Here is a 13,006-nt window from a genome sequence, read left to right on the forward strand (position 1 = left end):
TGTTCCAGCTGCACCAAAACAAGGCCTTTGTTTCTAATCCCAATCTAAAAACTATGCTACTTCTGACTGTTGATTTTCTTCAAACCAATATTGTATTCAGTTGGCTGTTGCATTCAAGTTCTTTATTTGCATCGCACAAAAACCACAATGTGTGGTACAGCTAACACGGAAGCTATAGGCTAGTGAGTCTTTGTGCATTGCAGATGGTACGGCCTCACAGCAGCTGTGCAAATGAAAGACAGAGTGTCGTTGAAGCGGTGAGAGGGATGGAAAGTTGGCCACAAAAGGAAAAGAGTTGCACTCAAGTTGCTAACTGAAAATGTAATGGAAAATGAATAGCACATTAAGATTTGCTGGAGGAAAATGATTGAGTCAGAGTATTTCTCTGAATGTTGTGAATAAGCAAAAAAGGGACAATTCCTCCCATGAGTTAGGGCAGGTAAAACATCACATTGCAACCTACAAAACACCAGACAAAAAAAACCCAACATTTTTTAGAAGCATCTATTATTTTGGAACAAATGTCCTGCATTTAAGGTAACAAATGCATTACTCTTTAACGTTATATATCCCTTTCCAGCCATTCATTTAACGTAATTCTGATTTCTCAGTTAAATTTGATCTTAATAATGCACCTGTTGAAGTATTGACCAGATATTGTCAGCAAGTGTATATGAGCTTGCAAAGACAATAGTAAATCTAACCCTATTATTCTAGGGCAAAGGCTGGAGTGAGAAAACAACAGGTGGGAGAATCCTGCTTAATGCTGAAAACACTCAAACATTTGTCCTGGTGGTGGTGGTGGTGGGGGGGGGGGGGGGGGGGGGGGGGGCTGGCCTCTGAGTGCTTTGAAGTGCAAATAGTTTCATTTACTAATAGTGTTACAGTTCTGTATGGTGTTTTGATGAAGGTCACTTTGTTACTTCTGAGGTAACTGAATGTTGGAGTTGTACTCTCTATACATCTATACACCCTGTCATGTATTCATTAAAATCAGGGCAATTATAATTTCACACCGACCCCTCTGTTTGTTGAGGGCACTTTTCCACTGTCCTCAGCCCAATAATTGCCACTACATGTAGATATCAAGTGGTTAGTGAATAATTAGTGTTTCATTGGCCAGCATACACCTCTGGGCCCCGTCTGCTCTTTAGACCCCTCCCCTGTAGAGCCGCCCTGAAGACAGGGGCCCCTTTTGACTGACAGCGCTTGGGAAGGAAGACGAATTCTTGTCTGATTTCCCGCAGCCGCAGCGTCGATGAGAAGCAGTCGAGGGACTCCATTCTAACTGAATGGATTGGTATGGGGAGAAGCGGACCACAAATCACGGCTAAGCGGCAGCTGTGGGACTGTATAACGTTGACCATGGTTTTACTTTCGCTGCTGTTTCGACCAGGTAAGTGGCGCTTTCTCAATCCGTGCTGCTCCACTCTTCTCCCGCATGCAAAAAGGTTGTGTCCCGCTCTCCTCGGAAGGAGCGGAGGTGAAGATGGAAAAAAAAAAAAAGTTAACTTTTCCTGGCTTTGTGTGGCTGAACTCAAACTTTAACCCCCGCAGACATATCTTTCTTGATGACTGTGAGTTTGGAGTGTTTTGGGTGTGCTAAGAAGGATAAATAGTCACTGTTTTCCAAAGTATCCCGTCCTTTGCGGGGACAAAGTAATGTCCTGTAGCTGCTCGGTATCCTGCAGCCTGCAGCCGGACAACACGAGTTAAAACACACTCTACGGGCGTGTTTTGAAAACATTTCCAACCATTTTCTCTTCAAAAACCCCCCACAGCAAACAGTTTATAACCAGCACAGTCACAGTTACCATATTTTGCATAACGCATTTACCGCTGCAGTTACTGTTTTACCAACTTTTGTAAAAGTTACGACTTAGCTTCCAGCTAGCATACATCGCTAACAACTGTTGTCCAGCACAAACCACAAGAACACCACCGAGCTGTTTTTAAAAAAAAATTTCTAACAGATAGTTTCTGTAACCGGTCACCATTACTGCTGAAACCAACAGAACGACTTTAAAACGTAGTACGTTCATCATTAAAGTTTTTGGCGGAGCTGGAGGGGCCGTGGTTGATCCAATATGAATGCTTCAATTATGAACTTTGTTAGCTACCAGGATCAGGGTCCAGCTTTTTGGCCTCTGAACGTGTTGGTCCCCCCTTCATGGCAGAAACTCAAGGAGACCAAGGAGAAACATATCTTTGATTTTTACTTAACATGTTCGGGCCAGTTCGGAAAGTGTGAGCGAGTTTCATGTGTTAAAACAACGTTTTGTTGTAGCCTACATTTGGTGTGATATTAACGTAGGACTTTGAACATATAGCTATAATTTAATATTCATGACCTCTGAGGGAAGCTAACATAAAATCACACCTCATCACACCTAACATCATCTGATTATGTTACTGTTGTTACATTTAGACTGCTTTTCAGTAAATTATACAGAATCATGATCAATTCAATAAAAACACTAAAACAATTCAGGGATTAAAAAACAACAACCAAAAAAACAAGCCAGCATAATATTTAAATGCAAAGTAGAATCTTGTAGGATCAGTGAACATTAGTAAAGCCAGTAAATGATCATTATAAAGAACATTGGTTTGGTTCATTGTAATGACTTTTCACCTTAAAGTAAATGAAAATAAATTTGTAAGTGGGCAAACAAATAGATGCCTACCAAATAGGTATGGTAGGTTATTTCTTGTGTAATACTTTGGCTGAAAAATAAATGTATCCAATAATTTTTTTACCCACTACATAAGCAAATGTGTCAGTGTACAAACATGGATTTATCCTTATCTAACATTTGTGCTCTGAGATAGTTGGGTAACAATACATGCAGTCTAAAAGTGTCAAAAGCAATGTTCACAACTAGTTTTGAGCCGACCACGGGTCCAATACATTTTTGTTAAAAATCGAGTATTCAGCTTTTCTCAGTGTGAAACCTAAAAACAAGATCTGAGGCGTTTGCGATGTCTTCATCTCCAGCTCATGCTCCATCTTAGTTCTACCAGTTTAATTCACTAATACAAACACTTGCTGTGTCTTCACATTTCCTGTTGTTTTCCCATATTCCCATCATGGCCCTCACACTTAATGGTAACCCGCTAAGTGCTGTAACATAAAGACCCTTTAGGGAGAGGCTTGGTTGTTGATAGCTGTGCAAGCAGTGATTGTCAAAAAGTGTCAATCACAGCAGATATATGTGACCTTGCAGCCAGGCAGCAGGAATTCAGAGGAGGGATGGAGAATTTTGACCTCTCACACTCCATCTAGGTTTTTATCAATGCAAGCGTCAAAGTGCAGTTACTGTGGGAAGCATTAATCATCCGTCATGCCCCCTCACTGCATTTGACATGTATGAAAGAGAAGAAATTGAAAACATTCATGTGCACTGGTGTGGAATCTCCATGCTTATCGTGCAGTCTTTGTCCAATCTTTTGGGAGATTAGACACAGATTCAAAGATGATTCTGTAAAGAAGAGCAGTCTTTTCCGTCTGATGCTGGTTTTGCAATGAAAGTGATGCACGTTTTTTTTTTTTTTTTTTAAAAGCTGGCTATTGATGATGGAACATACACCCTCCCTCAACTCCAGTTTGTACCCTGAGTCGCTGAACAAGTGTGCTTCTATGTGAGTCGTACTGGGCATACTGTGATACTTGGAGTGTGGGGGCCGTTCACGTTAGCTGCTCCCATACCCAGAGCCCCGTCGTGCAATGTAGTTAGTTTAATGGACTTCAATTATCTCAGCAACAGCCAGACCACATTCAACACCCCGAGGCAAACAGGTTGGTTTCCTCCTGCAGTGAGGGTATGTGCTTTATCTGTGAGGACTCGTTGGGGGAAATAAGTTTTGATTGACTCTGAAGCTCAGTGTGGAAACATGGCCTCGTGAGCTGAGCTGGCGGAGTTGGCTTTAATGGCTCTCCTGATTGAGCTAAACTTGATAATGACTGTGCTACCTTGCAAACTGTGGTGAGGTAATGTTTCAGAATTATTGGATGAATGATCAGATTCCTATTAGGAAGGAACTTGTTTTTGGTCGTATTTGTAGATCTCGGCAGCATTTTTTTTTTCCACAAAGAGTTTACTAATGATTTATTTTGTTTGTAGACTGAGTGTGATTTATAAATGATTTTGCAGTAACAATATTGATGATGAGTGGGTTTGTTTTTGCAGCTCACTGCCAGCAGTGCCGAATCCAGCGCTGCAATGCAGAGTATGTGGCTTCTACCTCACCCTCTAGTGGTCTGCAGGAGGATGTGGCTCTGGATGTGGACTACTGCATCGCCCTGCGGGCCTATGCTCTGTGCACGCGGCGGCAGGCACGCAGCTGCAGGGGGGACCTGGTCTACCACTCGGCTGTCTTCCGCATTAAGGAGTTATTCTCTCAGCACAACTGTTCCAGTGACGGGCCCACCTCCTCCGCTAAGGTCCCGAGCACATCTCGGCCAGTGGTGTCCGAGCTGTGCAACTACGAGAATCGTGTACTGACATCAGGCTCAGGCGGTCAGCAGAAGAAATACGCCCACTGTGGATTATTTGGAGACCCACATCTGCGGACTTTCCGTGACGAGTTTCAAACCTGCAAAGTGGAGGGGGCGTGGCCTCTGATTGACAACCGCTTCCTGTCTGTGCAGGTGACCAATGTGCCTGTTGTGCTAGGATCCAGCGCAACGGCAACCAGCAAGGTAAGCTAACAGTGAAGCGTTAGTCATTTAAATGAGCAATATGTAACTCTAACACGTAGTATTTGAAATTGGTACTGCAGTCCAAATTCAATACGTTGGAGAGATTTGAGCCCCTTCCTCTCTACTGTAGAGTTGATGTGCACGTGGTTGGCTCTATGTGGCAGACACAGAAGTTTCAGTGTTTACCCAGCTCTGCATGGCTCTTTAAACCCTTTCTGCATTCTACCTTTTCTCCGTTTTTCAAAAGTGTCTCCTATATCTATCCTTATTTTTCCTTAATAATAATTGCCTTAAAACCGCCTACCTTCTCTGGTCCAAACAAATACCAGTGATTCAAGACCAGGAGCAAAACTGAGCAGGACATACTGCTGATCTGTTATCAGAGAAGCCAGCACTTAAACATAACATGTTTCCTTAATGGCCGACGATAAAGTTGGGTCACATTAAGATTTAAAGGTACATCTTACACATAGCGCCTTTTATGTTATTAGCAAAAAAGGCCAAATATTGTTTTCTTTTAGAAGTTTGCTGCTTTGTTTTTTCTTTTTTTCACATAACATAACAGAAACTTCTTGATTGTTGGTCAGAATAAAAGCAAAGAGACATTCATGATTTTATAATCCGAAGACGTACTTATAAGTACAATTGATGGACCAAATGGCACATAAGGGCTAATTATTCACTTTTAGCAACAATTCAGCGATGATTAAAGTCAGCTTCAAACGTGTGACTTATGAGAGCGGTGAGTTTTTATGTGCTGGATTTATAGCCAAAGTACTGCCATACGTATCAAACATGTGAAGTTAATAATCATTCTTCGGTGCCTCTCGAGTCACCAGCATTCCTCTTGTCAGGGAGCTCCTTCAGATCTGTGAGTGAGCAGAGAGAGGAGGGGACTCCTTCAGCGGTGTTGAATCACAGACATGCTTGAGCGCTCTACCTTTAATACATGGGTGGTCATATGGTAGTGATTAACGCTCGCTCGAGATTTTCCTCCACCACCACCACGATCTGGAATGTTTTTTCACCCCTCTGGTCAAATAATTAACTGGGCGCATTTTGTGTAAATATGGAATAATGTGGAAAAATAAAGGAGTAATTGGACAGCGGGAAAGGGTTTTCAATTTGGTGAATTAACTTGGTTGGTTTTGCACCAATGACCTCAGAACAAACTCCAATGCATTTTGCTGTGTGTTGTGCGTTTTCAGCTAAATGCAAACCTGTAGTTTGGCTTTGTCTTTGCCAGCACCTGCATGCCCCTATCATGCTTTCTGAGCTGTTTTCAACAGCCAGACTAAAGACAGGAAATCATCCATCAAATACAGTATCCCTGCAAGTGTAAACTTAACCACAGCCACCGCTTTGTCTGGGAACTTTGAACGGATGGAGGCGAGGCCCCTTTTTTTTTTTTTTTTTTTTTTTTAAAGCTCAGCTGTAATTTAAATCACAGTCATTCATTGAGTAAAGCACATGCACTGTCAGTGTAGGAGAAGGGTCAAAACATGCACAGAGATTCAAAGCTGTGATCAGCTGGTGATGTTACAGCGCGCATTCATGGAAGACTCTTGACTACAACCAGTCGTCCTTTTTGTTTTAGTAAAAAGAGAACAGGGGATTCATTGTGGTTCATAAGACGGTTAACTCTTTGGGTGAAAACCGCCCAGTGTCATTTTATGAAGCCCTCTAAACATTTTCTGTAAACTTTTTTGATTGGCTTCAGAGAGAAAAAAAAAATCACTATTTAAAAAAAAAAAAAAAAACCCAGTGTGAGTCTTTAACACGCTCTACACAGCCTCCTGCTCCCATCTTGTGGCTGTAAGTGGTACTGCTGTTTGTCATCATAATAAGGACTTTTTGTTGTTGTGCGCATCATTACTTTTAAACTGTGTGGCTGTTTGATCTAATAAGTCAGTGTCTCCAAAGCAGAAAGAAATATTTGAGTTACTCAACAGAAATGAAAAGACCTGACGGTATACTAATGGTTCTCTTTTTACACTAAAACATGTCATATTCTGTGTGCGTGTGTGTGTATAGATGTACTTCCAAAATACCTGATTCTGATTCTTTTTCCTCTCATTTATTTTCAGATCACAGTGATCTTTAAGTCGTACCACGGCTGCACGGAGCAGAAGGTGTACCAGGCCACCACAGAAGATCTGCCAGTGGCATTTCAGGATGGTACCCGCAGTGGCGGCGAGAGCGGCAGCCTCACCATAGTGGAGCGCGGCGGCTCCGGAGTGGGCCGGCAGGTGAGGATACAGGCCCGCTACATCGGCACCTCTATCATTGTCCGGCGTGTGGGCAGCTACCTGACCTTCGCCATCCGCATGCCAGAGGACACCCTGGACTTTTCAGAAGACAATGGCGGCCTGCAGCTCTGTCTGCACGGCTGCCCACGCAACGAGCTCATCAAAGAGCACACGCTTGGCCGACAGAGCCAGCAGCCCCGCCTGCAGGGCACCAACACAGAGCATAGTCCTCTGCGGCCCCCTCATCAGGTGTATACAGTCGAGCGGGCCACTGCGAAGTGTAGAGAGACTCTTCAGGTAGAGGACGTGTACTTTCAGTCCTGTGTGTTTGACTTGCTGACAACAGGAGACCCGGAGTTCTCTATGGCTGCTTACGGCGCTCTGGAGGATTTAAAGGCGCTGCCGCCCAGTAAACTGAAGCAGAACTCGCCGAGGACTCCTCGCCTTCACAACCGAGGGGCGTCAAACATGTCGGCGGCATCAGCAGCCAGCAGCTCACTGCTTTCACTCCTACTCCTCACTCTGCTGCTTGTGTGAAAATGCAATAGTGCATGCCTTTTGCACATTACAGTGTCCCATGTTCATTTCCAGCCACCCCTTATACTGCATGTCATCCCTTCTACCATTCCCACCTGTCTCCATCATAATAATGCAGAAATGCCAAAAAAAAAAAAAATTAAAATAGAACTATGGAGACGAACAGACCATGGAAGCATTAACAGCTTGAGGAAAGAGTGATCCGAGCTCAGATATTACATTTGATTTGTTTTTTTTGTTTGTTTTTCTGGGGGGGGGGTGAACTTTCCTGGTTTTGTCATTTGAAGAGTTTTACCATCTTAACAGATGGCATTTCTTCACACTTCACATAATCTGTGGAATCAGAAATAGGACTAATGATATGGTTCAACATTTTCACACTGTTCTTTGGTTTCCAGAAGTCTTCTGAAAAGTGAAACTTGTGTGTGCTCTGACAACTAAGCAGCTGAAAAGAATTTCTCTCTTTCTTTTTGTAAATATTTCATGCGCAACCTTCAAACACTTCACCATGTGTGATGCTGCATAAACTCCACTTTTAGTAAGCCGTTTCTGTGCAGAGCAATGTTACTTCCAGATCCTGTAATATTCCAGGTCAAATCCAGCACTTAATCTGTTAAAAAGCAAGTTTTGCGTATTTAAACGGTACCGCTTTATCTACTTCAAACCTTGTTCCAGAAATTGGCACGCTAAATACACAGGATCCAACAACTGTATGTAAAAACTACCTATGCATAATATATGATGCATCAGTTCATCTCATCTTCTGTGAAACACTCCTTCTTCAAGCTGTTTGACTTTAAGGTTTTAAAGGAAAAAAACACAAATCTTTATATAATAATATATTAAGAATGTATATATGTGTTTTATATTGTGTACATTTGCCTGTGTATAGATGTTTTAACTGTAATTTGTTTTACATTTGTTGTGTTTAGTAGCTTATTTGGAGACATTGTATAAACGGTAAACTAATATGTGTTGTGTTGTATCTGTAATTTTCTGTATTAAAGTGTTGGACACTTGAGAACAAGACCTATGTTTTCTTTTTTGTCAGTCTTGTACCTTATGTCTTTTATGGTAAAAGAATTGAGTAGACAAATAGTATTGTTGCAAAGAAGAAGGAATTTAAAAGAACTTGGACAGAACTTCACAGTTCTAATCTATATGCATGCAATGCCTCCTTTGTCCTGTTGAGGTCCTCAATCTATAAATTGTAAGAGCTCGCAGTATAAAGACAGTTTTGACAGGCTGGCTGTGTAGCTGTAGGGATCCACAGTATGTTCTCAGTCCCCTGTGTAAATGTTACTTCTGAGTGCTGAGCTGGCTGCTGCCTTTGCTATTGTCTGCCAGAGCGCTGTAAGGCTCCAAATTGGATTTAGTCTGTGGTTAACGCCAGGTTAGAGTCAAAACACGTGCACATACACAATGCTAATATTTGCACTATATGTGAACAAAAGTGTGCTATGATTAAAAAGAGAGATGTGATCACTTTTTATCTCCTTCAAAAATGCACTTAAGAAATCAGTACATTCTTTATGAGCACATACACAATTAATGCTCTCTAATTAGCAGGTGGAGATTTCATTTGTATATTGTATGAAGCTAAAAGTGTCTCTGTGCTTGTTTTACCGTGTGTCAGCATGTTTCATCACACATGCAATCACACTTAATCTCTCTGTGCCCCATTTCTTCAAATAGAGACAGAGCCACAGTCAGCTGTGGGGTTTCTGTCCAATGAAACGTGTCACCATTTTCAGCCATTATACAGTAAGTGAAGCACTTTCCTGGCCTGAATCAAGTCCTCCTTGGGTGACTCCATCACCTCATTCTTGATATAAAGAGGACAGAGAGATGAAGAGCGATGACGAAAGAAAGGGAAAGGATTATGGTTTGATGGTAAAAACTCTTGACAGTCCAATCTCTGGGATGCAGCCATTTAAAATGATGTAAAGTATACAGTTACTCTATATACAGGAAAGTATACAGTTTGTGCTTAAGCACAATATTGATGTACTTATTATCTGAGGCCTACCTTTTCATGTTTCTTTTCAGAGGCACAACATATTGTTTCTGTGATATAGTTACACAATCAATCTGTACTTGTGGAGCACCAATTCTTTACTTTGCAAAAAGAGCAGGTCTATACTGTACTCTTTGTTAAATTATTTACCAAGACCTAATGTTAATTCACATAGACATTTATATTAATGATAATAGACGTAATACTGACACTCAGTAGTTGTAGCAGTTGGAATCAGAGGGGGTCCTTATCTGAAGGCCATCAACACCAATGATCCAGAGGAACCTATGAGACAAGAAGATGTACAATAAGTAACTTCAATGGTACATGAAGATTTAAAGACAGTGCCATATTATGATGTGAATCCATAAAGATAGGTAGATATTTACTCAAGTTAAGAGACAAGGAGAGACAGGAACTCAAGTTGTCAGGAATCCTGGCAAGCCCATAGCAGCATAACAAGGAGCTGGTCCAGACCTAACTTGATGAACTTCATCAAAAAGGAGAGTTTAAAGCCTACCTTCGGGGGGGGGGGGGGGGGGGGGGGTTGTACCTCACAGACACTGATATTGATTTCAAAAGTCAGGGTCCTGATACCTTAAGGCCCTACCTCCCATAAGCCTTTTAGATGTTGGTGCCATGAGCAGGCCAGAATTCAGGGAGCATAATGTTCTAGAGGGGGATTACAGCACTATGAGTTTGTTAAAATAAGATGGTACCTTATTATAAAAAGCATTGTAAGTAGAAGGATTCTAAATACTACTGTAGATTTTTAAAAAAACAGGAGTAATGTGTTCTCTTGTTCTAGTTCTAGTTAGTACACCAGCTGCTGTCTTTCAAACCAGCTGCAAAGTCTTCAGAGACTTACTAGAGCAGCCTGATAAAAGGGAAATGACATTAATCCAACCTACTGGTAACAAAGGCACAAACTACTTTTTTCCATAATAAAATATGCTTTCCTTGAAATGCGTTTAATGTGGGAGTTGAAGGACATATCTTGATAAAATGAAACACTCAAATTCCCGACAGTGGTCCTGGATTTCAGGCTGATGCCATCTGGTACAGTTGTATCATAAGAAAAAGACTCCCTGAGGTGTTAGGACCAAGCACAATATCTTCAGTGTTGTCAGAGTTAGGTTGCCAAATATGTCTGGTCATCCAGTTCTTAATGTCCTTGAGGCATGTTTCTAATTTATGTAACTGGTTTGTCACGTGTGCAGTCAGAAAACAGGGAGGAGGACCCAATTGCAGGTAAAACTAAAGGAGCTGATTTATTTAAACAAAAGGCAAAACGATAACTTACTTAAATAATAAATCCAAAACGTCCAAAAACCACGAGGAGCAAAACAAGGTAAATCCAGGGAGCAGGGAAACAATCTGGAAGGAACACAGAGACTAAATAGACATGGGGTAATCAGACACAGGTGAGACTAATTAGACAGGTGAGGACAATCAAGGTAATCACGACAGGAGGGAAACAGAGAGCAAAGAACACAAGACCAGAACACTGAGGACAACTACAAAATAAAACCTGACACCGAAAACACAACCTAAACCATAAAAATGTACATTTAGGAAGTGTATGTGATTGGACAAGAGGCATTCCAGGAGTGTTGATAAACTAAAAACATTGGCAGGACTTGACTCTATAGTATCAGCCAGATGGTCTTTTAATCATCATCAGATTTTTTTTTTTTTGTCTGGATTGATTAAACTGGTGATTACAGAAATAGTGTTGTCGCTGATGGCCTTGTTTGCTTTTGTCAGTCATAAAAAGACATCAGTATTGATTTCCGTCTCTTTCACAATCATTTAAGATGATTACAGAAGTTTTTAGTAGTAATTACTCCAGTTGCAAGAATTTCTAAACATTGTACATTACTTTAGCATACATTTAAATACAAAACTTCTTCTGATCATACTATGACTGCTTGGCTCATCATCTGTCCTCTATTTATCTTCTATCTAGAAAATGACTATACTGGTCAAGTAAGCATGTGCAACATTTTGTGTCTCCTATTTGCTTTTTGAAAAAGCTCACAAGCTTCGAGCATTATCTGGCTTGATGTCATGTGTCAAGCCGTGTCAGGTAGAACCGCCCTTACATCCCATCTCGTTGTGAGCACAACTTCTCAGTCTGTTGAAAGAAGGTCAAGTTGTTCTGAAAATGACAAATGTTCTACTTCTGAAAGAACTGGAATAATACGTGAAGTCCTCCAAAATGTCAACCATTCACAGCCCGAATGGGAGTCCTGACCATTTGGTGGCTGTAACAGATGCAGCTTAGGAAACTGTTCAACCCTGTAAAGATTGCTCGTCCACCCTCTTTAAAACCATCCTGTCTTGACTTTCCCTGTAAACAAGGACAATTACTAAGCTAATGAGTTGAGGAAAAACTGCTTGAGTGATTGATACTCTCTATGGAGAAATTAATTTGATATTAATAGAGCACTTGGCAAGATAAATAGATAGTGGTGTGTGAGTCCTCTCCTTGATTGATAATGGATAGATTGATGGCTGTCTTAATGCAGGATGTTCCTTAGACTTAAATGAGATGGCCTTGATGAGCAGAGACTTGCACAAGGATAGGACAAAGTTATCAGGTAATTGCAACATAAGATTACTCCATATTATTCCATATTGGTTTGTTAAGGTGCAATATCGCAAGTTAAGGAAGTTGTGAGAGGTTGAAGATGCCTCTAACGTCGAAATAACTTTAATAAACATATCACATAAAGGATGATTAGATTTTCAGGAGATGTGTTATTTATAGTCTTGCATGAATTGCAAAAAATGTTATTGAAAAATGTAGCATTACATTTCTGTAGATGTGATTTACTGATGTCAAATGATGCGTGTGATGTTGGTCAGCCATAGTTGTAAACTCATTCAGCTGCTCCTATAAAATTGTGTTTGCCTTCAGTTTCACAGGCTGCATCTTAAACGACCATCACTCCCACAGTTCCCGATGACTCCTAAGAGCCCCTTCAATACACACTCTCTAACCTTCATCTGGATGGAGCATTTTGTTTAATGATGCACTAACAGTCTGATTGTTTCAGCAGGCGGAAGACGTGCAACATACACATGCATTAACACCCTGTTACATGGGTCACTGCTGCAGAACAAAGTGCAAGAAGTTACCCAGTTCTTAGTCCGTTTATCTGTATAGGAGAGAGACTGTGTGTGTGTGTGTGTGTGTGTGTGTGTGTGTGTGTGTGTGTGTGTGTGTGTGTGTGTAGGTGTATGTGTGTTATGTTGCTGCCCTGGATGAAGTGATTACACAGCTCTTTCTCACACCTGACCAGTCCAATCTTTCCTCAATAATCAAAGTGACAGTAAGCAACAAGACATATCTCACCCACCGGCTAACTTCAGAAGGGGTATTGACCTACACATCAAATCATACGCTCCTGCCTTATGAAAAAGAGGGGGGGGGGGCACTGAATGATTGACAGTCCTACTTAAGTAACCATTAAGTGACAACAAAGTAACCGTTAA

The 13,006-nt window shown here is 41.3% G+C and overlaps 1 protein-coding gene and 1 long non-coding RNA gene across 3 annotated transcripts in view; one reads left to right on the plus strand and one right to left on the minus strand.

Annotated features, from left to right (window-relative positions):
* Nucleotides 1-10,879, minus strand: part of LOC306827892 — a 49,469-nt gene extending 38,590 nt beyond the window's left edge. For both annotated transcript variants that reach the window (XR_013779685.1, XR_013779686.1), the window contains exons 1-2: nt 10,809-10,879; nt 9,716-9,790 (exon numbers count right to left, since the gene is read on the minus strand). This is a non-coding gene — a long non-coding RNA (uncharacterized lncRNA). The remainder of the gene's footprint in view (nt 1-9,715; nt 9,791-10,808) is intronic.
* Nucleotides 1,117-8,517, plus strand: rgmd (RGM domain family, member D). The gene is made up of 3 exons (XM_079350363.1): nt 1,117-1,396; nt 4,191-4,702; nt 6,790-8,517. Exons 1-3 carry the CDS (start codon nt 1,303-1,305, stop codon nt 7,486-7,488), a joined length of 1,305 nt encoding a protein of 434 aa, XP_079206489.1. The 5' UTR covers nt 1,117-1,302; the 3' UTR covers nt 7,489-8,517.
* Nucleotides 10,880-13,006: the final 2,127 nt, after the last annotated feature.

Source organism: Symphodus melops (assembly GCF_947650265.1).
Source record: "Symphodus melops genome assembly, chromosome: 8".
Lineage (NCBI taxonomy): Eukaryota > Metazoa > Chordata > Actinopteri > Labriformes > Labridae > Symphodus > Symphodus melops.